This window comes from Mandrillus leucophaeus, unplaced genomic scaffold (genome assembly GCF_000951045.1).
Source record: "Mandrillus leucophaeus isolate KB7577 unplaced genomic scaffold, Mleu.le_1.0 Scaffold455, whole genome shotgun sequence".
Lineage (NCBI taxonomy): Eukaryota > Metazoa > Chordata > Mammalia > Primates > Cercopithecidae > Mandrillus > Mandrillus leucophaeus.
The window spans coordinates 839,755-867,284 of NW_012104865.1; the positions used below are offsets into that span (position 1 = coordinate 839,755).

Below are 27,530 nucleotides of genomic sequence, written 5' to 3' on the forward strand. Positions count from 1 at the left end.
TTGGAAGGGTCCACAAGTAAATGTTGAAATATCAAGTAGCTGTGAGTCTTGTTTTCACTAAACCTATTTTTAAGGAGGACTTATTACATGTATTGCAACCCCATCCTCTATCCCACTCCCTACCACATATGTAATACTGCTCCACAAATGGAAGGGTACAGAATTCAAATCCTGATTGCCCCTCTCCCCAAAGGAAAAAAAAAAAAAAAAGATAGTCAAGGACAGTCTCTATGGAAGGACCCAGAGAATCATTTCATCCAGTATCACGGGATGTGAGAACCCTTCAGCCACCCCCTCCATTTCCCAAATCATCTTGCAGCCTTAGTAAAAGAGAGGAAAGAGATTTACCTGCTTCTATTGAGGCTGAAGCCTGAAAGTCATGTATAACCTTTGAAGGACTGTAATGGTTTTAATCACAGGAATAGCATCTTTTTGAGAGGCAGGAGAGAGAAAGGAGCTGAAACACTCTGCAAATATTAACCCGGCTATTTTGGAGCAACGGCTATTGCCTTTGAAATCTTTCATCATGGGTCTATACTTAGAATTCAGATGAGCACAGGGGGAGGGGAGTGGGGCAATGTTAATCCCCAGTTGTTTTGAAGTTGTCCTGTAAGCAGGTTAGTATCTAAACTGCCCCAAATGGAAGCGTTCAATGCTTTGTTTAAATTATGTGATTCTCTCTGTGTAACCTGGTCTGCACATAGATGGTCAGAATACTCTGGGAGGTGACACTTCTCAGTTTTCTTTCAAACTAGATGTTCTAGAGAGCACTAGCTGCAATCACATTGGGAGACTGATGCTCCATGACAGCTAAAAGTTGGATTGAGTTTCAGGAGCTACTATATATAAAGCTGGGTCGACTTATGTCACTGCACTAATTAAATGCCATCTGGGTGGTTCCTCTGGGTTTTTGAGTCCATCACCCAGTTCAGATCGAGTCAGAGGCCAAGGAGGAGAACATGATGATGGACCTTTTTGAAACTGGCTCCTATTTTTTCTACTTGGATGGGGAAAATGTTACTCTGCAGCCATTAGAAGTGGCAGAAGGCTCTCCTTTGTATCCAGGGAGTGATGGTACCCTGTCCCCCTGCCAGGACCAAATGCCCCCGGAAGCGGGGAGCGACAGCAGCGGAGAGGAACACGTCCTGGCGCCCCCGGGCCTGCAGCCTCCACACTGCCCCGGCCAGTGTCTGATCTGGGCTTGCAAGACCTGCAAGAGAAAATCTGCCCCCACGGACCGGCGAAAGGCCGCCACCCTGCGCGAAAGGAGGAGGCTAAAGAAAATCAACGAGGCCTTCGAGGCACTGAAGCGGCGGACTGTGGCCAACCCCAACCAGAGGCTGCCCAAGGTGGAGATTCTGCGGAGTGCCATCAGCTATATTGAGCGGCTGCAGGACCTGCTGCACAGGCTGGATCAGCAGGAGAAAATGCAGGAGCTGGGGGTGGACCCCTTCAGCTACAGACCCAAGCAAGAAAACGTAAGCCTAGATGCTGCCGGGGCAGGGAAATGCAAAGGCTAATTAAACGCCTTCCTCGGGGCCTTAACCTCCAGCTGCTTGGTCTTTTTTCCCTTCCCCCTTTCTCGCCCGCCCCTCCCGCTCCGTCTCTAATGAACCCCCAGTGGCCCAAGAAGACCGGGTGCTTGCAATAGGCAGGAAATGCGTACCCTGCCCGAGGAAGCAGGAAAGCCGCCCCCCCTCCCCAACCCCACCCCCGGAACCGATGTTTCTTTCCTAATCTGCTGCTGCTTTGGTTTTCCCTCCAGCTTGAGGGTGCGGATTTCCTGCGCACCTGCAGCTCCCAGTGGCCAAGTGTTTCCGATCATTCCAGGGGGCTCGTGATAACTGCTAAAGAAGGTAATAAGTAAAAGAAAGGGCTCTGGGCCGCACCAGAGAAAATCCGGGAGGTGGATAGGATGCTCGGGCCGAGAGGGTTTGAAGCGACAGCAGGGACGCACCCTGCGAAAAGGGCGCTCTTTGCTCACAGGGACCAGGCCTTTCTGCGCCGCCAAAGCGGCCTCGCGCGGGGGCGCGGAGCTGCTTCGTTTTCCTTTTTTGGGTGCTATGTTTGTGTGTGTGTGTTTTGCACTTAGGAGGAGCAAGTATTGATTCGTCAGCCTCGAGTAGCCTTCGATGCCTTTCTTCCATCGTGGACAGTATTTCCTCGGAGGAACGCAAACTCCCCTGCGTGGAGGAGGTGGTGGAGAAGTAACTGGACCGGCGCTTGAGACCTTCTCCACGCAGCAGGAAGATCCCACCAACGCTTCCTGGCCTAATCCTTTAGACTGGGTCACATTATATTAACATTTAGGAACCTAGACCGAAAAGGTGAAAGAGAAGGAGACACATTCACAAAGAAACACTGCGAAAACTGTTGTCAGGCTCAAATGAAAAAGCCTTTCGGCCTTGGGCTTTTATTTATTTTTTATTTTTTGGAACCTCGAGTGGCTTAGGTCTAGCCTCCTTATTTTGTTTTTGTTTGGTTGATTTTATAATATATTAACTTTTATTACGGTGATCCTTTTGTGCCATGTTCAAAAGAAGTTCATTCCTGTCTAAAGTGGGAACGTTGCATTTAATGTTAGGGGTATTTAATGTTTTTTTGTAAATAGTTTAGCACTTTCATTTTTTATGTAAACCTAAAATATATTTTAAATGTGGAATGATGTATATAAAATGTGCGAGGATCCTAGTATTGTAATATTAAAAAGAAGTTTCTGTATGAACAAAGTTGGTCCTAGTTTGATGGAACTGGAAAAATATGTTTGGAGGCATGTATACAAAAATAAAGAGGAGCCATATTTTAATTTAGACACCACACAAGCCCATTTATTTGGGTGTTTTCTTACAGGCCAATTGAAAGGGAGGAAATTTGGCTTTCCTTAGTCTGAATTAAACTGGATACTGTTCTATCTGTCGTAGACCTCACACTTGTCATTGGAAGTGAATAGTGCCCAAAAGAAAAATGTCATTTTCCTTTTGTCAGCATCTTTTTCCGTCTGTTTTTACACTCCTATACCTGGAGAACTGGGTGAGATTTACTTACCCAAAGTTAACAATGGAATTCTCAATCTAGGAAAATATGGTTGCAAGAAATTACCACACCAAAGCTGTGCTCATTTCCCGAAAAGATCTTCAGCGGATTGACCCCCAAATTGCCGTCCCTCTTATCCTTCCCAGGTCGCTCTTGTCCTGAAGTGTGGCTCTGGAGTTCCCGGGGCTGCACTGGCCTCAGGGTCGGATCTCGGGGCCCCCTCCCCAGTTTTCTTGAACTAGATTGGTCCCTAGCAGACTGGAATATCCTCAAGGCCTCGTTTGGCTTGGGTTTGTTTTCCATACACAAAAGATAAAAGAAATGGGCAATCTGTCTCTGGAGGTGGGGTGGGCTGCTTTGAAGGGAGGGCTGCTTAGAGTGAGGGAAGGTTTCAATGGTTGAGGACAAAAGACAACAACAACACACATGCAACCTCTTAGCCGGGCCAAACAGCAAAGCCCCAGAGAGGCTAGAAGCCCCAGGAGCTCCTCACCATGCGGATTTTACAACGTGTGCCAGGTTTGTTTATCCTGTAACCTTAGGAAGAAACGACCACCAAGAAACACAGTGGGAAGTGAGGCAGAGGAGAGGAGGAAGCCATTTCTTTTGAATTGCAACTTCTCTCTTAGATTCTGTAGGTGGCACCTTCACTCCCTTCCCCTACCACTGAACTTCTACCTTTCCTCCTCCCCCCGAACAGCTAGTCATCAGTTAGCAGATGTGAAAATCAAATCGGATTCAGTATTTCCCAGCCCACCGTTTCCTTCCTAACCCTCCAGAGGCTGGACCTTCTTGTTGCGCAGATAGCACCACAGACAGCGCCCCCTGCAGGTACAGAGCTGTATCTTGCCCATAATAGTCACTGTGTTTTCTGAGTATAAGGGAAATTCAGATTTCTTCTAACATACATTTGAAATGCAGAAAGGTTCATAGTGGAAGCTGACATCGACATACAATCTCTTTTAAAGTTTTGGGAGAGGCAGGTGGGAGATTTAGCGGAGGCAAACTGCTGAGCCTGAGTGGGGCTGACTACCTAGATGGAATCCAGGCTGCCACTGTCTAGGCCTAGTCGCTGCTCATTCTTAGTCCCGTTTCCTCCGGAGGTTGTGAAGATTCACTGAGATAACACATGTGAAGTGCTTAGCCAAAATGGCACAAAATAAACGCTAGATGCCAGCTCTCTTCTTCATTAGTCAATTCAAAGACCCTTTTCTTCCACCAAAAGCCATAGTTTCTTCAGCCTTTCTTTGCCCTGACTGGGGAAAGTATTTACAACAGTGAGAACAAAAGCAACATAAATGAGCCATTCTTATTATTTAAATATTAACTCATAATCCTACAACAGATGAGAGAGGTACTGCTATTACTTTTACTTTAAAGAACATCCGTGGAACAGAGTTTCCTGCACTTGGTTAAGTACTGCATAGAGCCAGGATTCAGAGCCAGTCAATTATCAATGGATTCAAGCCTGTATTCTTAACCATCATGTTCTGTGAAAGAGATGCCTTGGCACATTGGCAATTTCTTTCCTCCTTTTTTTTTTTTTTTTTCTGTTTAAGGGGTGATGTGTCCCCTATTGCCCAGGCTTGAACGCCTGGGTTCAAGTGATCCTCCAGCCTCAGCCTTTCAGGTAGCTGGGACTACAGGCCCATTCCACTGGGCCCAGCTTGCCTTGGGAAATTAATAAGCAACATCTTACGGTCTGGGGAAAAATATGGCTCTCCTTGACATTTGTTTTCCAAAAGCTCTTTCTCAAGAGTGGCTAGCTGGTGAACTCCAAATTAGAGCAGTAAGTTAAAAAGGTAAGTGGTAAAGCATTTCAAATTATCCAACCAAAACATGTGTGAATATGTCTGGGTAGTGTCTATGCCCATTAATTATGCTTATTATATACCCATCATTTTCTCCCTGAGAATCAATAGGGTTTTTCCCTAAATTGTATATATGTACACTTCAGTTTTTAAAATTCAAATTTATTATGCAACACAAATAAAATAATGTAACTGATTAAGTGAACTCATTTAATTTATAATTTAGCATATACTTATAGTAAGATCTGTGTTATAAATGGTTCTACAGCAGAATGCTTTTATTAATTCATGGACTTTACTTGTTGATGGATTTTATTCAGTCTTTGCAAGCCAAATCCTTTCTATCTCTCTTAGCTGGGTAACTTGAGAAATTGTTTGGAATAAGTTTGCCTATAGAAGTCTCTTCATTAAATAGAGCAAATATTTCCCAAAGACTTCATGTGACCTCCACTGCTACAGATGACATGTTAGGCTTTCCAATGAAATCCTTGGTGTGTTTGCAATTAAAATGTTTTTGTTTGATATTAATGATGATAATCTTTACTGAGGCCAAAGCCAAAATAAACAGGGCTGTGGAAGCAGAAAATCAAGACATAATAACTTGGTAAAGATAAGCAATTTGGGATTAAATTCAAGCCTCTTTCCAGAGGCAGGTATAAAGCTATCAAGTACAAAATAATGAGCGATTTTCTTTATTATATTACTACAGAAATAATTTGCAGAAAATCAAATGTCGGCTTTCATACTAATTTTAATACCTGGATCACTGAATTCCAAGCCTGAACACTGGAAATCCCCTTATGTCTAACAGTCTTATTTATTTTTCTCCAAACTATTGCGTATGTTTTGGGGGTGGAGGGAATGCTGGAATTTACGGTTCACAACTACTTCTGAAACTAGCAGAGAAATCTGGGGATGCTGAAAGTGACCTCTATCCTTATTAAGACTTTTTTTTTTTTTACTAAAGTTAGTTTACCCAGTTGTTTTTATCTTCTAGTAATATTTTATCCCATTTCATCATTTCAAATCGCTCTCCCACAACACCATAGCTGAAATTTTTTTTAACATTTTTGTTTAAACTTTGAATATCTAATTGCCAAATTCAATGCACTGATAAATTATCAATAACATAGTATTTTCTCAAAGAGCCAAACCACCAAGCTATTTCTCTGACAGGCCCCTCCAGTCACTCTCTTAAACTATTAAACTTATAAAAGATGATCCTCCATCATAGACGTTTCACTCTGAAAAAAGCAAATTTTTTGCAAGCCTAGTTCAGAGTCACTCTGAGATGGAATGGCTATGCCATGTGCTGCAACAAAGGTAACGCTGTAAGAACTGGCTACTTTCTGTACTCTCAAGGCTGCTAAATGTCCTTACTTAGGCCTTTGATCTCTCCTGGAAGTCCTCTAATTCAAGCAGAGGCCAATGTCTTCCTCAGCTGTCTTCACAAATTCTTCCAGCAGCTCTGGCAGGTACTAATGTGTTTACTTAGGTGTGCCTGATTCCCAGAGCTAATAGCAGTTTGCAATTGTTTAGCACATTGTGAAGTCATCTATAATACAAAAAATATCAAGAACAATTCCCTTAGTACAGGAGTTGATAAGGATCTGCAGGTAGGGGCAGAAGTGAAATGGAATGGATGTATCCTTCTATATGTATTTGTTTTCTCCCTCTAAGAAAAGCATAGAGAATTTTCAATAATGCAGAAAGCCTAGGGTGGGCAAAATTTACTAGAAGAGGAAGGTATGAGAATCGTTTTGCTGGTGTGGTCTGTCCATCACTATTAATGTGTTGCCAAAATGCTTAAACTAACACAGATTTCACTTAAAAAAAAGAGAAAAAAGTTGATGTTACTTAAAGGTCATTGCAATTAGAACCTGGTTATAATTCTAAATTGTAAGAAAATCAAATGTATTTATTTTTTTCAGAATATAAAATGAAAAAAAAAATCTACTTCACCAGAGCCTTTGTGGGTATCCATTTATAGCACCAGAGGTGACTGGGTTTTCTTCCCCTCATCTACCCACTGTTAGACTTTCCTAGCAGACAGTGTTGGAGTGTCATTTCTAACAACCTGCTTACATATGAAATAAATGTGCGTTTTCTGCGCATGCAAGAAATTCACTTCTCTGCAGAAATAGTGGAAAACTTATTTTGATTCTTTGTGTAAGGAGCAAAAGCCAATCTAGTCCTATTTTGAGTACAAAAGGGTGCCCTGAGTAGATCTTTTTAGAGCCATTTTTAAAACTTTTTACATGCTTCCCTGGCCAACGCATTAAAAAAAAAAAAGAAAAAAAAAAAAGTTTTTCTCTATGTTGCTCACCCAGTTCTTTATTTTTCCCCTTCCAGGTCTCCCCTGAGAAAAGAGCAGGGCGACCGCTCCTGAATCGGGACGCCTTGGCCATCTTTGTGGTGCTGATTGCCTACCTTCTTAGCATATTGCTTCTCTCTCTCTCTCTCTCTCTCTCTCTCTCTCTCTCTCTGTCTCTCTTTCTTCTCTCGCCCCTGACAGCATTTTAAAAGTTTTGTCTTATTTCTTTTTACTTTGGTGCTCTGAGATCCTATTTTCAGCACTTGCGTCCCAAGGGCTCTCAACTCCGGACCCCGTTCTCCTGCTAGCAAGTCCCATTAAGCCGCCGGGGGCTTGTGTTTTCTCGGCTTCTTTAGTTCCAGTTGCTCGCGGCACTCTGGTAACTTTGTTTTGAGATCACCTTACCAAAGACAGCTTTAACCTCTGAGAACTGCCCTTACTGACAGAGGGTCCTGAGTGACAGCGTCTTCCCAGGCACGGGAACCAGGGAAAGATGTTGAGTAGCCAGCTTTTGTAAGTTTATGCTCTGGAGCGCTAAGAAAGCGCACGGAGCCTAAATTAATTGAAGAAGAAAACGAACAAAATCACCTCTAGGAGTAGGAGCTGTGATGACAGGATGCCTAGTTTCCAATCCTGTGTGACCTTGGGGCAAATAACCTAGTACCTGGAGCTCGGGTTTACTTTCTTTCTACAATGGGTCCAATAATAGCTCCCACAGGGTGGTTTGGAGTATTAATTGTTAGGTTAATCTATGGAAAGGGTTGAGAACAGTGCGCGGCAAATAGAAACTTCTCAATAATTGTTAGTTAAAAATATTTCACGCTGAGGGGCTTGAGTACAAATCACAGTAAGTGCTTTCAGAAATTAGCTGAAAGATGAGCAGAAGCGTAACCTGTAACTTTCACTCAGACTTTGAAGACCAAGTTTATTTGTGTCCAAATCACAAGTCTGAGCTCATTTGTGGACTCCACAGCCAAAAAATAAAAAATAAAACAGTGGTCATATGGCTGCTGATAGAAACTGTGGGACTTGGCTGAGAATTCCTGGGGGAGGATATCTACCCACTATTGTATTTCAGAGGTAGCAATGTGCTTTGCATTTGCTGTGCATTTGAATGTTTCCACCAGCATGGATGGCATCTTAGTTTCCACCTGGGTTCTTCTTGAACTTGCCTCTTTTTATCCGGCGTAGCCCTGGATACCGTATTCATTTCAAAGGCATAGACTTGTTAATAGCCCTAAAAAAGGTGCAGATGGATTTCCCACTGGTCAGATGATTAAGCAGCCCATTGGTGTGAGAGGGAGATTTTCAGGAGAGATCTTTGTCTTAGAAATGACAGGACAGAAGAGAGGAGACAGCAATGATGTGGCTAGCAAACCTTAGTGACTGACAGTGTCACTCTCCCACTTCTGGTTTTCAAGGTCTTCACTTTAGAGAGAAGATCTCACCCTGAAAAGGTTGATACTTCTCTGGCCCCTAAAGATGCTGGATGAACCAGGTTGCTTTAAGAAAATAATTCTGGAAAAAAAAAAAAAAAGTACAAAGTTCCATTCACTGAAAGAAATAGTGATGATAATAATAATAACAATATTAGGAAGGAAGACTCCCTCCTCTTCCCAATAACTTTGGAGCCACAATATTTATTGAACTGGGTGACCCTAGGTTGAGTTGAGAACACTCTGGCTTCTTTTAACTGGGCCACAAGACCTAGTCCAAAACCCCAGACTAATTGTGTAGACCTTAAGTAACTGCTTTTCCTAAATATAAACAGCGCCTCCCAACCCAAGTAACCTGAAAGTGGATTAAGGGTGGAGGAGGATTGGTAAAAGCTGAGTAATAGATTCATTCTCACTTAAATGACAACCCTCCCCTCTTGCCTTCTATCCATCGAAGTTCCAAAGACCCTGCTGTGATTGCTTTTCTGGAAGGCTTTTGTCACTGAAGTGTGTGAAGTTACTCCTGGTTTGAGGAGTTGGAAATTTTACACGAGTCAAGGATTGCAGTGGCAGCAGCTGGGACGCATCTGTAACGGTGTTAGTTTGCCTGAAAGCAGAAAATTAGCAACCCCAAAGCCCAGCTTGGCTGTTTAGTCTGTAGAAATGACAGGGCGGAGCAGAAAGAGAGGGAGAAAGGAGACTCGCCCCCTGGAAAGGGAGTTTGCCATCGAAAACTGGGCTTCTATTAGAAATCTCAGAGACACTTTCAATGCAGGTCTTTGGCCTGCTCAGGATCTAGGGAGCGCCTGGCACAAAGGAGAAGGTGCTCAACAAATACTGTGCAGAAGGGCAAAAGGAAGGAAGAAAGGACGGGAGGAATGTTCCTGGTCACCTGGCCCTCCTGTGCCCCACCTCCTTTTAGATGAGCAGACATACAGGGAGAACTCAGAGCAAGCCCCCTCATGGGAAAAGAAACCTCCCTCCCTACCCTCAATAAGGTAGAGCCTAGAATAAATGACAATCAGAGCAAAATTTTACTCATCTGAAGCTATACAAAATAGATTTTAAAAGGCAAACCCTATATTCACTCCAAGTTTGAAAATACCACTTCAAGTTTTTAGCAACCATTATTCAATCCAATGGCTGGAAAAAATTTTCGAGATAATCGAAGTTCACGAAAAAGAGAAACAAACACCTCCAAATCAGGTGATTCCTCATGCCTAGGACTGGGAGGGCAGGTCAGCTTTTGGTGCCAGTGAAAGGGATTTCTATTTATTGTCACTATTTTAAAATATGTGTGCAATTGCAAAAAGTTGGACTGCCTTCGTTACTTTTGTGTGGAACACTCCTGAAGTAATCCCTTGTTTTAGCTTATCTAGAGAGTGCAAATGAGCAGGTTGGGGACCCACTCTCGCCCCAGCAGAAATGCAGTAAAACCATTAGAGTCAAAAGGGGCAGTACACAGCTGATTGTCTCTAGAGCAAAGGCGGAGGTTTGTCCAGACAGCCCCTGCGGGGGTTGCGGTGGGATATGCTAATAGTGTCTGGCCACTGGGGCCGGCCTCCCTCCCGAAAGAATATATAAAGAACCCCAACCCCAGCTTGTCGACCCAGGCCAACAGGCGTCTGCCCTTGTTAATTACCGGAGCCAGAGACCAGGGAGCTCCGCCCGGGATTCGCCCGTCGGCAGAGGCGCCAGGCTCGCGTTTCTCCCTATCCCTCTCGCTGCCGTCCAGGTGCACCGCCTGCCTCTCTGCAGGATGGATGTGATGGATGGCTGCCAGTTCTCACCTTCTGAGTACTTCTACGACGGCTCCTGCATCCCGTCCCCCGAGGGTGAATTTGGGGACGAGTTTGTGCCGCGAGTGGCTGCCTTCGGAGCGCACAAAGCAGAGCTGCAGGGCTCAGACGAGGACGAGCACGTGCGAGCGCCTACCGGCCACCACCAGGCTGGTCACTGCCTCATGTGGGCCTGCAAAGCCTGCAAGAGGAAGTCCACCACCATGGATCGGCGGAAGGCAGCCACCATGCGCGAGAGGAGGCGCCTGAAGAAGGTCAACCAGGCTTTCGAAACCCTCAAGAGGTGCACCACGACCAACCCCAACCAGAGGCTGCCCAAGGTGGAGATCCTCAGGAATGCCATCCGCTACATCGAGAGCCTACAGGAGTTGCTGAGAGAGCAGGTGGAGAACTACTATAGCCTGCCGGGACAGAGCTGCTCAGAGCCCACCAGCCCTACCTCCAACTGCTCTGATGGCATGGTAAGCAATAGATCTGGTACCTAGCTAGGCTACCCTAATCTTTTCTGAAGTCCTTACACCTCATTTAACCAGGTGTAGCGGGGAGAGTGGGGTGGAGGCAGATGATGAGTTGCTTTAAAATAAGAGAGGGGTCCACATTTAGAAAGACTCCCCAAACCGCTGCTGAACAAGATTTTAGTTTGACTTTCTAGCAGGTTCTAGGTGTACACTGTAATCGAGGGTTGACAAGGGAGATAGGTGGCTGTGAATGATCACTCACATGTTTTCTCCATTCCTGAATTTATTTTCAAAATATGCCATCTGTGGATCATGCGCTACACTAATATCTAAAGGCACCGTTTATAACTTAATGAGGAAATGGAAAGAAATACCCACATGACCCCAGTTCCTGCTCCAATGAGGCCTGGCTGAAAGATGTTGATGCATTCTTTGTAGAGGGCGTTTGCTCCAAGGCTGCCAGGTTTTAATGTGTTTTTGTCCTGGGAAAGTGTTCTTTCCCTGAATTAGTGTGGCTTTCTTCTACTCCAATCCATTTTGCATGGTTAACCCAATGCACATTGCTGCTGAATTCCACCCCCTCTTCCCTTTGCTGCTGCCCTCCTCTTCTTCAAGCACAGAGATTGACCTCAGTGCCCTGGGAATTTGGAGAGGGCTAGCTCTTCCTAAATCAAGGCAGTGAAGGTGATTGACAGTGTTCGGTTACAGAGCTGGTGGGCAAGCACAGCCTCACCGTTGGTCAGAACATCTTTTGCCAAGACCTGAAAACAAACTTTGTTGTGTGTCTTGTATTATAGCCCGAATGTAACAGTCCTGTCTGGTCCAGAAAGAGCAGCACTTTTGACAGCATCTACTGTTCTGATGTATCAAATGGTAAGAATTGATAACTTCACAGGAGTTTAAAGACTGGTTCAATCTGACAATTCAGCCTATAAAATTCTGTTCTTCCTGACAGTACTGGGGAAGGGAATGGAAGTGATGGTTCTTACAGGGAGGCTTTGGCAAAGCAAAATAAACACATCTTCTGCTCCAAATCCCCCTAGCAGACACGCACACACACATGCACACACACTGTCGCTTGAAATATTATCAGGGGGTTTCTCCACTCTGTACCTCTACCCCTCAGGAATTGCCAGATATTTGCTGCAAATTTCTATGTTAGGGTTTCTGTGACCACCTGACCTCTGAGTGTCAGAGGAGCTGACCCACAGTTTAAGGAGCAACATAAGCAAGTCTGTCTATCTTGGGCTAATTATTTTTTAATGCTTTTCTCCTTGTATCCTTAGTATATGCCACAGATAAAAACTCCTTATCCAGCTTGGATTGCTTATCCAACATAGTGGACCGGATCACCTCCTCAGAGCAACCTGGGTTGCCTCTCCAGGATCCGGCGTCTCTCTCTCCAGTTGCCAGCACCGATTCACAGCCTGCAACTCCAGGGGCTTCTAGTTCCAGGCTTATCTATCATGTGCTATGAACTAATTTTCTGGTCTATATCACTTCTTCCAGGAGGGCCTAATACACAGAAAGAAGAAGGCTTCAAAAAGTCCCAAACCAAGACAACATGTATATAAAGATTTCTTTTCAGTTGTAAATTTGTAAAGATTACCTTGCCACTTTATAAGAAAGTGTATTTAACTAAAAAGTCATCATTGCAAATAATACTTTCTTCTTCTTTATTCTTCTTTGCTTTAGGTATTAACACATAGTTCCAATAATAGTATTTCTGATAGGGGGCAATTCATTGAGGGTAGCTTGTTGCAATGCTATATATATACACATGTATATATGTGTATATATATATGTAATATTGCTCATCAAACTATCTCTGGTGTTTAGAGCTTTATTTTTTTTCTTTAAAACATTAAAACAGCTGAGAATCAGTTAAATGGAATTTTAAATATTTTTAACTATTTCTTTTCTCTTTAATCCTTTAGTTATATTGTATTAAATAAAAATATAACAATACTGCCTAATGTATATATTTTGATCTTTTCTTGTAAGAAATGTATCTTTTAAATGTAAGCACAAAATAGTACTTTGTGGATAATTTCAAGATATAAGAAATTTTGGAAATTCCACCATAAATAAAATTTTTTACTACAAGAAATATTTTGGCTCATGATCTTTTAAAAGAACACTCCTAATGGAATTACTATTCATTGACATGAAATCTTTACGTGTGGGCTGAAAATTCTTAAACAGTTGGCTTTTCAGATAAATCTGAATATTTATCATTTTCATTAACCCAGTTTAGGTCCTGTTGATGTCACAAATGAAAATATCATATTTTCTTTTAAATATATTTCAAGTGAACCTGCTAAATGAAACTTTTCCTTTATCTTAGAACTGTACCATATACTATCAAATCATTTGTGTGGGAAGGGAAGATAGAGGTTATTCAGGACAATAACACATGCTTTTTTAAAAAAGACTATACAACATTACATCATCTTAATACCTATAGTACAATAGAAGGCGTGAGTTAAGTCATATTTACTTTTTCTACCTGCCTGAAAATATCTTGATAATATACACTAATATTGTCAATAAAATATTTAAAGGTATTGGGTTGATTTATATCGCCAGAGTGCCAACATAAGAAAACTTACACAAATTATACTGAAGTGAGCCAGAGTTGAGTTGTCTTCCTCCTTTTTACAGCCTTTTAAATTTTATTGTATTAATCATATCATGTATGCGTGTGTGTGCATGTGTGTATGTAAAACAGACGTATCTCGTATTCATCACCCTAAATCTCCTCTAGAAAGAACTGGTATGAAAAAATTGAACAATTAAGTGGAAAATTAGGTTGAGACAATGATTGGGATAATTCTCACAGGTTTATCATTGAGAGAGATTTTAAAAAGAGATCCTTAAAGTATCTAAAGTAGCTGTTTGCAGAGAACAAATATTGATAACTGTTTAATCCTCTTATATGTACGTTAGTTTAAAATTCCTAAGGATTTGTGGTTACATATATTAATTTTTAAAAAGCATACAGACTCTTTACTAGAGCTTGGCAATGCCACTGTTCTCAGAAAGCTTTCTCTTTCTCTCTGATGTGATTTGCTCATGCTTATGCAGTCATGAAGCTTAAAGGAATGGGAATCATTCCATAAGGGAGGGATAAGGGCTGAGTTAAAAAATATAATGGCCACTGTCACTCTGTTAGCATCACGGTCTGACAGGGGACACTGACTTTTAGCACACAGATATAAGTCTTTACTCATGATTTGAGAGTGTGAGGATTTTGCATGAAGAGAATTCAAGAGGGCATGATAGAGATTTGTGTATATTTCCAACATAAGTCTGGGTTATTCACTTTTGTTAGAAACTGTGCTAGGTATATTTTCTCCTTTTGATACTTCTACGGAGACACTGGAGATGTGTTGTTTTTAATAGAATCAGACAGGAAAAAAATTCAAATATTGGTTTAGTTTTTTAAACTTCAATTTTTAAGCACATTACCATATTTTCTTTCATTTAATATAATTAAGCAGAAATATGAAATTATGGGTTCAAGTGAATGAAAATTAAACTTTTTCATATCAAAGCTCAATGGCTTTATAACTTTGCAAGCATACGTAATTCTCAATGAATATGATAATGATAATTCAAAGTAGTTAGAATCTTTTTGGTGGTCTGGATGTAATACAAAGGGTGCTCAATGTACGATTTAAAACAATATTCTCCATTCCATGTTACTCAGTTAATCTCATTTTCAATGTACTAACATTGGGGACTGACGTCTGCCCAGCATAACAGAGCATTTGCAGTCATGCATACTTCTTTTTAGACAAGGGACCTTTGGAAATTGGTTTTCCAGTGGTTCAGATCCAGAAAAGTCTTCTTTTCTTTTAAAAAGTAGGGAGAAAAAAGAAATGGAACTCACAAAAGATTGAAGTAAGGATGGAATTTTGTCATCTGTAAATCTCCTGCAGTGAACACTTGGGTTTCTGAGTTTGTATTAGCCCACTTCACCTCAGCTGGTGGAAAACATGCAGCAAACCAAGTCGGATTTCTAAGAGCAACTAGGACAATGTTCCCTTCCCCATCTGCAAGCGTACAGGGAAGAGGTTTTGAGGAAGTGAGAGTCAAAAGAGTCTTCTTTCCTCTCATGGCTGCAAAATACATGTTTCCTGAGTTATATATGAAAACCGCATCCAGGGAAGTTACAGAAATTTGTATGTGCTATGTGGATGCAAGTTGTTATATATACCCAGATGTGGTGTCTCAATTGTCCTTATTTTCTTCTCCTTTGGAAGATGCAAGTTAGATAAAATTAGCCATATTATACCCATAAATTCCCCTTTAAGATGGCATTCTTAGGAATACTTAATCTGAGAGTGGTATTTCCTGAAATTCTCTCTTTGGGGTTATAACAGTTACTAGATTAAACTGGTCATTTAATTCTCTGACTTGCAGAAGTGGTATTTCTGGAAATGATATTACAGTATGGCTATTTGTAACTTCAGAAAAACCCGGCTTGAATGGCAAAGTACTCCTGAAAATATCACCACTGAATGTTCCTACATTGTCACAAAAAGCACAGGATATCACATTTATTTCTTTTAAGAATTTTAATTGTATATATTTTAGTTGACTAGTGAGTTGGTTTATGATAAAAATTATAAACAGTGAATGCTAAAATTATTGTAAGGTCAAAATATTATAAAAATAATCCTCTGTAAAGGGGAAAATAGCCAAATCTTATCTCTACTTACGTTACAAATTCACTTCATTACAGATTAATCAGAAAATAGTGATACAACAGCAACTGGTAAATATTGAGTGCTGTGCTTATCATTATGCAAATAAGAAAACTAAGGTTTAAGGAGTTTAATAATTGGCCCAAGACATAGCTGATTATTTGGGCTTCTTTACAACACGTGTTCCAGGAGGCTCAGGCAAAAGTTAGAAGTCTTCTTATGATGTAGCACTGGAAGTGACAGAACATTTTTCCTACTACATTCTTCTGGTCAAGCAAGTTACTAAGACCAGCCCAGAACCCAAAAGAAGCAAATTAAACTCTATTTTTCAAGGAAGGAAATAGTAGTAAATTTGCATACATAGTTAATACTACCACGATGACTAGTATACACTTGCTGTCTCTATTTCCTCACCTTTTATCCATTTCATTGACTGTAATCAGGCTTCTGCCTTTATGACTGTCCATGATCACTGATAACCTTTAAACCAGTGGACTGTTCCAGTCCTGAGTGAAGCTTATCCCTATAGGTGAGACGTCTTCCCTGATCTTCAGTCCTATTTATTCAACTGTCTTCTTAAAGTCTCTCATAAGTCTCAATGGCACCTCCAACTCAAGGTATTCCAAATTAAACTCATCATCTTTCCCTTCTCTCCCTACTTCTAAACCTGGCTCACCTACAGTGTTGACTCTCTCCATGAATGACCTTACCAGTTATTTAAACATGAAATTTAGGGCATATTCCTGATATCTCCATCTCTCTTACTGTCTTGTCCAATTAATTACGAAAGCCTATGAATTTACTCTTTACCCTTAATTCGAACTATGGCTATCTCATTTCAGGGATATCATAAGATCCTGTTAACCTGTCCCTCCATAATTAAATCTTCCACTTCTGGTGATGGCATCCATATTTTTCTGTGGAAATTGTTCATTTCCTCTTTTCAGGTCGTGTTGTTCAGGTGGGATTCACAGTACCACCTGGCTCTAGAACTGAGCAAGTCATTCTTCTCTGACCATGACTATATCCTCTTCCTTGACTATAGTTATTGTTTCATGGATTCACATGTGATCCAAGTTGTTCAGTAATTGTCAGTCCTGGGATATTTGTTGGAACTACAGAGAAAAGGAGGTTCTGTTTCTGCTGGGGTAATAATATATGAGATTTTTTTATCTTATATATCAGGCTGCCAGCTGTCATCTCACGCCCAAAAAAGTAGATCCTGCCTAAAAATAAAGCAACACAGTAGAAAGCAGAGCTGTGATGCAGATATTCCTGAAAACATCATTGAGCATCCAGATCCCCAAATGCCTGAATATCTGCTCTTGGCTACACTTTACAATGTAGGAGCCGACACATGGTCTTTTTTCTTAAACCAGTATGAGTGGGAATTTTGTTAACTGAAACAGAAATAATCTTGTATAATACCACTCTTTGATCTCTTCTGCCTATTGCAGCTAGAGAAATTGTCTCAGAATATTCATCTGATTATGTCAACCATTCCGTTTTCCCTCCCAGCTTATTGCACGTAGGGTAACAAAATAGCATACTCTAACATGACCCTCAAAGTTTTGTGTGTCAGTCTCCTATCCACCTCTCAAACAAAATAGCAGACTCTAACATGACCCTCAAACATGTGTGTCAGTCTCCTATCCACCTCTCTAGCATTAGCTCTTTCTTGTCAAGTGTCTACTCTTTCCACTCCAGCCACAGAAGTGACTTTGATCAGTCATCATACTCCCTTTTGCCAAAGAGGTTTTATACCATTATCTCTGACTGAAACCTCTTCTCCCCTTTACTTCACCTGGTAAATACCCACTCATCTTTTAAACTGCAGCTTAGGCATCAATTCTAAGGCAAGTTTTCCCTGAACTCTCATACAGTATCAGGTACTCTTAGTCTATGCTCTGAAAGTACCATGTATCTTTTCTCTGTGTTATGTCTCATCATTGAAATTATGTATTAATTTTTGTGATGATTAACATTTGTTCCCTCCTCTATGAAAGCAACAAGACCTGTTCTTTCCCAACCCTGTTGTCCCCTGGTTATAGTAGGAAATATTTACAGTTGTGCATGCATACATATAATATATATATGTATATGCTATCCTACTATAGCAGGATAGATTGTGTGTGTATATACACATGTGTGTATGTATATATATAAAATAAATGAATTGACATTTCTGAAGCATTTGTTGTGGTGGAATGTACTCTCTTTTTTCAAAATCTTCATAGGATTTTTTAACATCATTTTCCATTTTTCTACTGGTTCTCTTAGTTTTCTGTTTCATGTTAATTTCTTGCACTGACTTCTCTTACTCTGGCTAATTGTTATGTTTATTTCTTAGGTTTTTTATGTGGACACCTCTCTTTTTGGTCTGCTGTAGTCCTTTCAATTCCCATAGCTTCACCTCCTCTCTGTCTTTTATTGTAGAGATGTTTCTACTATTGCCTCATTCATACTCTCTTCTTAAGGAAGCTACCCCACATGCAGCTTCTGTTTGGCCTGACTGGTCTTTTTAATAACAGTTAATCAGTGAAGAATAGGCACCTGACCTGAGGACAACAAATATATAGACTAAGCAATATTTATGAACTGCATAGTTTAATTCAAATATATGCTTTGAGATAAGTAGACTCTTTTTTTTTCACAAACAGAGAAATAAATCACCAGTTAACAATGAGACTTAAATTGAAAAGTCACAATATGGATGGGCCTAGAGAGATTAGGATGGGTCATACACAGGCTGAAATTACAGGGGAATAGAAGAGGCCAGTGGAGAGTAGTGTAAGGTATATTCAGCGACAGAATAAGGCATAGTACCTACTAAGTGCCTACTGTTGTCCTACTGAGGCCTTGGGTAAAAGCTGAGGTTAAATCCCAGCTTTACCACTAACTAGCTGAGGGAACTTAGATAAGTTGCTTAAATTCTCAAAAACTGTTTCTTATTTATAAATGTGGATAATATAAAATAATAGAGTATAAATCACAGGAATTGTGAATATTGTATGAGATAAAACATAAAATGCTTAGCCAAGGGACTAATACATAACAAATATTTATCAAACAGTAATTCAAAAAAGAAAACATAATGGTTGAGACTTAGAATAAAGACTCACAAACTTCTCATGTGGGACTCTTTGAAACTATCTTGATTCTCAAAATATCTTCCAGCTTTAGTAGCTATGGGCTCAAGTGGTTCCTTTTATGACTCCTCATGTCTCCTATATATGAAATAGCTTAAGTGGATCTGCAACTAAAAAAAATCACATTAAAACAGCTTCCAAATGCTAATCTGCAGGTTTCTCTACAGAGGGCCGTTCATATTTTTAAATGGCCAACTAAACATTTCCCCCTTGATGTCAATCTCAGTATGGACAGAACTGAATTCATCTTATTCTACACATTTTATTTCATCGTGTGGCATCATTTGATGAAAGTTTTGGAATTATTTTAGATTCCTCCCTTTCCTCAAAGCAATTAATTTAGTTTGCTGGGAACATAAGGCAAAAGGGAATTGTAGAGGTAATAGTAGTACTAGCAATAGAAACAAAACTGTATTTCTTCAGGAAGCATGATTTTTCGCACTGTAAAATTTATAAAATCAGGCTGGGTTTTATGGTTTTTGCCTACATTTAATGAAATAGAACTTCTTTTTTAGGCAAAAAATTGTTTCAAGTTGAACCTCTTATGATCAATGGGATTTTAGAGTCAAGGAAATGTGGTGTTAAGAAAATAAATTTATAAAGCACAGTTATTAAAATTTTCTTTTTTTTACTGGAAACTGGGTTTGACAAGTATTATTAATGTTGATCACTGGTTGATTAGAAAACTACCCTCATGCATAGAGTGACTACTATGACCTGTAAGTGTTTTTGGGTCTGATATGCATTATACATAAACAAGCATAAAAACAGCTCAAGGAATTGGGTATGAGTGATTCCAGGCTATTGCAGAGTAAGGGGTTACACATAGAGAGTGTGTGTAACATGATCAATTTACAAGTGGGGTTCTTATAACTCTCCTATTACAGCTCTGTGCAGCCGCCAAAGTTCAGTGGAAACCTGAGGCAAGGCAAATATTTTGGGCAAATAACTAAGATTTTATGATGGGTGTTTTAGTATTCTGGTATTTTGGAATGAGGAGAGAATAGAGTCAGAAGGACTAATTAAGAGGATTAAGAATAAGAAGGACTAATTAAGAGCCCACACATAAGGTGATGTTCTACATCCCTCACTGAGTTGTACAACACAAGGCGGGTACTCAATGAAAGTTGATGACTGATTGAACCACTGAGGTTCTGTCTGCCTGATGCCAGACATCTGGATATAAAGATTAAAATCCAGTCATCCAGATGTTAAGGTTACATGATATGTCACCATCAAACATTTAGAAACTTTTAACTGATTGACTGCCTTTTTCACTTTTCATCCAGATAAATTGCATTGAGTTAACTCAGCTTGAGTATGTACCAATTACTGTTTTTTTTTTCTTTTAACTAGGGAATGGTTAATCAGGTTGGCAATGCAGATGAGTCACTAAAAAAGGAATGGTGGTATAACAAACAGGTAAATATGAAAATAAGCAAGAACAAGTAAATAATGAAGAAAGTGAAAGCTTCATCTTATCAGAGATGCACTTTAAAGACTCTTTATTGTGGCTTCTTTACAGATAAAAAATTTCCATTGGGTTGGATGTTTCAACTTTACAGCATTACACTTTTCTATGTAACTATTGTTTTTTCACACCAAAGCTAACTCTGAAAATATTTCACAGACAATTAAATGTTAACACTTTCCTTCTGTTAGCACTTCGTGTGCTCAGTTAAAATGTGATACAAAAAGTGAAGAACTGTAATCGCATATTCAGGTCACTGAAAGTAAATATGATTCTCCTAAAGAACTACATTGTATGAATAATGTGTTTTAAGAATCCCAATTTTGATAAAACCATAATGTTATAATCAAGTAATGGTGATAACAGAAAATAAATACTTTTTTTTTTTTTTAAATTGAGATGAGGTCTCACCCTGTCACCCAGGCTGGAGTGCAGTGGCATGATCATGGCTCACTGCAGCCTCCACCTCCTGCACTCAAGCGATCCTCCCACCTCAGCCTCCTGAGTAGCTGAGACCACAGGACCATGTCACCATGCCCGGCTAATATCTTTGTTTTTGAAAAATGAATCTCCAAATTAAAGTATATATAATTTGAAAATAAGATCATTAATTTATCATTGAAGATAATGCTTTTTATTCAAACCAATTGTATGTCCAGATGTTAAACTGACTTGTTAAGTGAAAGTTCAAGTAAAACAACTAACTGGTTGTTTTGTATACATGATGATAAAGAGATTGACTGTTTTGGGGTTGGATTTTTTTTTTCTTGAAGAAATTACCGATTTTTAAAGTTATTCTTTAGAATCATTTGTTTGTTTTTTTATTATCTGAATAGGGATAATCAGAGCTGGGAAGATGAGCCATCTACACAGGGAAGCGACAAGGAGAATTGTGATGATTTCTTGGGCCACTAAACCCAAAACTCCATTGACTTTAGTTAGTAACACATTTTGGAGGGAGAATTAGCTTATGGCTAAAGAATATTAAGAGTGGTTTTATTTATTTGCTTTTTTTTTCCTATTAGTTTATGCATTCCCTGAATGCAGAACGGGTCCCTCAATCCCTAATACTTTGTCTTGATTCAGACACAAAAAGGGTATAAAAGAAATGTTTATTGAATAAATTTTTGTATTCTCATATCAATTTATACATGAGTAAAATCTCTATAGGAGGAATTTAAATTTCTTTCCATATATACATGTAGATCAGAAAAGCCATCCTGTTTTAAATGCTATAATTTCTTTCAGAAAGACAGGATATATGATATGAGTAGTCCGATACAAATTTAGAATCATTTCAACATAAAAAATGAGTATCTTCTGCAAGGACAGCATAATTACAATCACAGGCTTAATAACAGAGTTAGAAATAGTTGCATTAAAAAGTTTGCCAACAATTGAATGGCAGAAGTAATTTTTTAATAAAGTTACATAAGGAATTTTGAAAGTCTTTCAGGCTTGCTAAGTTGGAAGGATAAATGGTCTTTAACATTGACATATTGCCAACTCAGGGCATCTAAAAGCCCTTTTCAAATTACATATAAACAAAAATCATTTCACCCACCTCTGGGCTGGAATGTGACAGCTGGTTAAAATAAGCATAGCAACACTACACAACAATGTCAAACAGGATGAATGGCTTAACTAATCAAAAATAGAGCATCAAAGTAAAATTGCTCAAATTAGATTTCTGGCCAGGACAGAAAGGTTAACTGTTCTGTACTGTTATAAAGTCTTTAGGATCCTTGATGACTGCAGGATTCAAGTCAGTATTGCCAATCAAATTCAAGATGTGATCTGACAACTTAAGAGTTTTTTAATATCACACTGGGGACTTTTTATGGTCTTTTGATCCAACATGAAGAATCTAGAAAGCAATACATATGATAGCTAAGAGAATAAGCTTTGAAGAGTGACCCTGGTCAAGTCGCAAGTTCCTGTTTTATAAATTGACCAATCTACTTTCCCTCCTGTACGCAGAGTCCTCAATACCTACCTTCTCAAGATGGTTTTAGGCTGAGTTATACATAATATGTACCATGCTCTGAAATCAGTCCCTAGTACAGAGAATGCACACCATACTTGGATCTGATTGTCTTTAATCTATTAATGAACAGCAGAATTCATATAAAATGCTGAGGGAAGGAGTTGTGAGAAATATTTCCCATATACCAAATTATTCTTAATCTAGGGATCTAAAAAACTGTTGACTCAGCTGATAGTCTGGTTTAATTTAAGATGCTTGAGCAATAGTGATAGACTAACTACCATAGCCAGAAGTTGTTCAGGCAGAACTAGAGAAAACATAAACATATGAATTTTCCTTTTTTTTTTTTGTTCCTGCCTAGCAATAAATACTTAATCAAAATTCAAAAATGAATAGTTTCAAACTGTTTAACAAACACTAGAATTTCCAAGCAGATATTAATGTTCATATGGAAACTTATAGATTGCTCTATTATACAAGTTACTTAAATAAATTACCTAAAATCATTATTCATTTTATTTTGACTAATTTAAAGTTTTAATAAAATCTTATTTTAACATCAGAAACTATATCTTCTTTATCCCATCTACCTTCTGAACTTCTATCTTTATTTTTTTAGTTATAAACTAAGGACTCTGTAATTTTAAAATGTTTTCACAATAAAAACTTAACTCTGGAATATTAGTAAATATGGGAGCATGTAATACCTAAGTATTACTAAAACTACTTTCTAGTGACTCTTAGAGAAAAATAGTCAAGTTATATTCTGAAATCATGTACTAGTGACTAGTATAAGTGTTCTACAATCACAGTATTCCTCAATCCATCTAGGTTCAAATGCCTACTCTAGCATAGGTGACAAGATCATTTTTAATTCTTGCTACAGTGTGGTAGGCAAAGCTATCTTTTTTAAAACCAACACACAACAAAACAGAGTGCTGCATCAAGACTTCTTACTCACTGAAGTTAAAATACGTAGGATTCTAACTGTTAGTCTAGTCCTCTCAGGAGGTTAATTCTTAAAATTATGGCTATTAAGTTTCATGTGTTATATTTACTGTGGCACTTGGAAACATTGACAACGGGTTGAGCATCTCCAGTATGTCCATTCTAGGTTTGCTCAATGAGCCACATCACTTGTTGATAAGTTATATGAAAGACTTCTATTTTTATGGAGTATTCTTTATCACTTTATGTATTTGCTTCCAGTAAATGTTCAGTGAAAAGTAATGACATTCTATAGGATTCTGCAAATTCTATGATGTAACACTTGTACTATTTATTTCCAGTTATCAACATATAAAAATAGATAGTACACATTTGGATGAGGGAATTATAGATATATTAATAATTGCCCCACTGTTTTTTATTTTTTATTTTTTTCCAAGTTTTCTAAATGGGTATTTTAATAATGGAAACAAAACAGTTTCACTGAAACTTATATAAACTCTCCTTATATGAACATTTTCCAATCTGTAATTTCCTTTTCAGTTAGTTAACCTTTGAAAGCAGCCCTAATGTTCCATGTGTTGTTTGCATATGGGTACGTTGAATCTCATTAGATTTGACGGAAAGACAGAAGGATAAATTAGGGTAGAAGAGAGAGATATAGAGGGTGGACATTAGGATGCTTACCAGATGTACTAAAATCCCACTGAGATCATACAGAACCCTGGCAAAAAGCTTTGTGAAAGCTAATTGGAGTATATCTCTTTCCCCAATGCCCCCGTGATCACTCAGACCACCCCCTATAGATTTGTTCTTCCACAAAGGTATTACTTATACTCAGGCAATCTCTGACAAAGACCATGCTAATTTAAAGATAGAAAAATATTAATTTAAATCACAGAACTTATTCCAAGTCTATTTTAAGGTCAAGAATAGATACTGATAATTGTGACAATAACTCTGCTTTTCACGAGCCTTCCAGTGGAGCTATTAGTTTTAGTTTACTGCAGTATAATAGCTTATCTTAACCCCCTTTCCAGAATTTGTATTAATTTTTGCAATTATACCATGTCTCACTAACATATTCAAAAATCTAGTCTAAATTTAAATGTGGGCTTATTATCTAGTCTTTTTTTTTTTTTTTTTCAGTGAACAGAGACATCTCCTCCTGAAAAAATAAACAGATACTTTAAGTAATTTGGAGAACATGTAAGAAGTTCTAGGAAAATACTAGTCTTTTCTGAAGGCTAGCAATGAATCACTTGTAAATTTTCATAATATTCACACACAAAAAAGATATACACTTAGTGTGAATTTTTCTAATAGATTTACAGAAAAATTCTTTCTGATGAAAATGATGAGGCTGGGCATGGGAGCTCATGTCTGTAATCCCAGCACTTTGGGAAGCCGAAGCAGGCAGATCACTTGAGTCCAGGAGTTCGAGACCAGCCTGGGCAACATGGCAAAACCCTGTCTCTGCCAAAAAATACAAAAAATTAGCCAGGCATGGTGGCACACACCTGTAGTCCCAGCTACTTAGGAGGCTGAGGCTGGAGGATCACTTGAGCCTGGACTGTTGAGGCTAGAGTGAGCCAAGGTCATGCCTCTGCACTGCAGCCTGCTGGGTGACAACGTAAGACCCTGTTGAAAAAAAGGAGAAGAAGAGGAAGAAGAGGAAAGAGAAGAAGGAGAAGAGGAAGAAGAGGAAGAAGAGGAAGAGGAAGAAGAGAAAGAAGAAGAAGAAGATCAAAAACAGAAGCTCAATGAATAAAATGTTTTGGTGGGACCCTGCTAAGGTAGAAAATTAGAATATAGGAAATTGTTGGGAAGGAGATTTTGTGGCTTCCATAGAAAATCTGGCCAGAGGAGAAAAAGAGACAGAGAGGTTACTTGGAATACATTTCTCCATCTACCTTCCCTCTCCCTCCAAATCATTTTCTAGGTTTTTGCTCTTGTTTGTATTACAGTGGCATATACCTTCATATTTCAAATATCCTCCCAGAGAATTCTGAATCCCAAATAACCATGAGTAATGCCTGTAATGCTTGCCTTCTAAAGGATTTAAGCTGGGCTGCATAGTTTATAGCTGATAAACTGGGAGTCAATCTTTCACTGCAATGATGTATTCACTGCACTAACAACCATTTCCATTGTAAATTAATTCTTGAAATGTTGGGTCATAAATGTCATCAGTATCATTACCTAGTCCACTCCCAGAAGCAGCAACTCTCAGTTTGCTGCAGGTGCTGGCTTCTAAAAGGAAGGTGCCCCAAACAAAACGCATTAAACCATGACTCCATTCTTAAGGGCAACTCCTTTCAAATGCCTTTTTACTTTATGCTGCTTGGCAGAGAGATTAATGGATGCCATTTCTGATATGCAACTGGCTTCAGGATTTTTCCTGTACCCTTTCAGAAAGAGTTACTCTTGAGTGCTTTTTAACAAATATATTTCCCAAATGTTCCTTCTTTAGAAGGCTACTCTAAATTTAGTCAGAATTCAACTTCTTGTGCCTCTGCTTAGAATCAGTGGGCCTAAAATATAACGATTTATGCCTTTATTGACTCATCAGTGTGTAGAGAACTTACTAGGAATTACGTGAAGGATAACAATCAACAAAACAGGACTGCCCTTGAGGAACTTAGATTTCTGTAGAGTGAGAAATAATCCTACCCTGAAGAATCAAGGAAGAAATAATAAGCGAAAACAATTTCAGGTATCAGCTACTTAGGGCTCCTCACATATTTTGAGATGTTAACTAAAGTTTGAAGTAAGTTTATTCACAGTTTGTTGTTTTCTGGGGAACAAATGTTCTTGAGGAAATAAGAACAACATGAAAATATACATTCTGAACATATTTCTTTTGAAGAGTACAAAACTGGAATATTGATTCCACAACTACTATGCATAACGGAAAGGAATTTTTAAAGTAGTTCATCTGTTTTTAGACGTTCCCTTATTTTCAAACTTCCCAGATTAATTTAGCAGAGTATGTGTGAAATAGCCCTAAAACTCAGCATGCATCAATCAGGTGAAAAACCTTAGGTTCAGCAAAAGAAAACTGTTGTTTCTATTACCCATCTTGTGATTTTGTAGTCAGGAAAAATTTGAAAGAAGTGTCCTGCTCCTTAAAAAAGTCAGCAGGGATATGTGAAAAGCCATTCAACTGGAAGCAGATGTCTCATAAAATAATTCTAACTGGTGCTCAATTAGTTTAAGGGAGGGATGGAAAACTGTTGCCCCTCAACTCCTGATAAGTATTTATATTCCTAGAGCCAGAAGGACATTAAATGCACTGCCTTGTGTTAATAACAAGTATTTACTGAGCATATACCTTGAGATAGTCACTGCAATTATCTCCAGACCTGCATTGTTTTACAGGTTATGGAAACCAAGGCTCAGATAAAGTAGGAAATCACCACAAATCTGAAATAAGTAGTAACAAACATATCATGCCATCTCGCTACACTGTAATCATTTTAGATTTCAAATAAGAAATGAAAACTTTAAAAATCCATATGTCAAATTTTAAAACTAAAACTACCTGTATAAGTAATTTAGGGGATAAGGCAAAGATTTAAATAGATATTGGAAAATCTTAGAACTGAATGTTTAGTATATTAAAATTTATAAGATACAAACTGCCGGCCAGGTGAGGTGGCTCATGACTGTAACCCCAACACTTTGGGAGGCTGAGGCGGGCAGATCAACTGAGATTGGGAGTTCCAGACCAACCTGACCAACATAGAGAAACCCCATCTCTACTAAGAATACAAAATTAGCTGGGCGTGGTGGCCCATGCTTTTAATCTCAGCTACTCGGGAGGCTGAGGCAGGAGAATCACTTGAACCTGGGAGGCGGAGGTTGCAATGAGCCAAGATCGTGCCATTGCACTTCAGACTGGGCAACAAGAGTGAAACTCTATCAAAAAAAACAAAAAAAAGAAATACAAGCTGCCAAATATCATATTGGAAAACAATGCTAAAATTTAATTAACTATTCGTCCAAATTAAGAAATTATAAAAATAACTAACAAAAAATTACCAAAAAAAAAAGTTACAATAGAATAAAAATAATAAAATATAAAATATAGAATAGATAAGCCTTTATTAATCAAGATAAAGTAGAAGAGGTCACAAACATTTTAAGGAATGAGAAAGCTGACAGTTTTGAATGTTATTGTGGTTTTAAAAATGAGATTAATATGCAAAAAGGCATGAAACATAAAATTATATACAATATAGATAATTTCCTAAAACAATATAACTTTTAAAAACAGATAAGAAAGAACTAGCAAACTGTAATAGTCTTATATCTTTAACAAAATTAAATCTATAGTTACAAATATCCTAATAAAGAAAGTACCACATCCAGATAGTTTTAAGGACAAATTCTACTAAACTTTCAGTATT

The 27,530-nt window shown here is 38.8% G+C and overlaps 2 protein-coding genes across 2 annotated transcripts; both read left to right on the forward strand.

Moving 5' to 3' along the window:
- Positions 1–743: 743 nt before the first annotated feature.
- MYF6 (myogenic factor 6 (herculin)) lies at positions 744–2,725 on the forward strand. The gene is made up of 3 exons (XM_011994383.1): positions 744–1,478; positions 1,766–1,856; positions 2,093–2,725. The coding sequence occupies exons 1-3, from the start codon at positions 960–962 to the stop codon at positions 2,209–2,211; spliced, it is 729 nt and encodes a 242-aa protein (XP_011849773.1). The 5' UTR covers positions 744–959; the 3' UTR covers positions 2,212–2,725.
- Positions 2,726–10,207: 7,482 nt separating this feature from the next.
- Positions 10,208–12,957, forward strand: MYF5 (myogenic factor 5). Its single transcript, XM_011994384.1, has 3 exons — positions 10,208–10,854; positions 11,649–11,724; positions 12,138–12,957. Exons 1-3 carry the CDS (start codon positions 10,354–10,356, stop codon positions 12,326–12,328), a joined length of 768 nt encoding a protein of 255 aa, XP_011849774.1. The 5' UTR covers positions 10,208–10,353; the 3' UTR covers positions 12,329–12,957.
- Positions 12,958–27,530: the final 14,573 nt, after the last annotated feature.

Bases quoted from the DNA above. Each gene is read 5' to 3' on its own strand.
- MYF6 (XM_011994383.1), top strand. From the start codon at position 960: ATGATGATGGACCTTTTTGAAACTGGCTCCTATTTTTTCTACTTGGAT. The intron at 1,479-1,765 runs GTAAGCCTAGAT...TTTTCCCTCCAG, and splicing joins ACAGACCCAAGCAAGAAAAC to CTTGAGGGTGCGGATTTCCT. The intron at 1,857-2,092 runs GTAATAAGTAAA...TTTTGCACTTAG, and splicing joins CGTGATAACTGCTAAAGAAG to GAGGAGCAAGTATTGATTCG.
- MYF5 (XM_011994384.1), top strand. From the start codon at position 10,354: ATGGATGTGATGGATGGCTGCCAGTTCTCACCTTCTGAGTACTTCTAC. The intron at 10,855-11,648 runs GTAAGCAATAGA...CTTGTATTATAG, and splicing joins CCAACTGCTCTGATGGCATG to CCCGAATGTAACAGTCCTGT. The intron at 11,725-12,137 runs GTAAGAATTGAT...TTGTATCCTTAG, and splicing joins CTGTTCTGATGTATCAAATG to TATATGCCACAGATAAAAAC.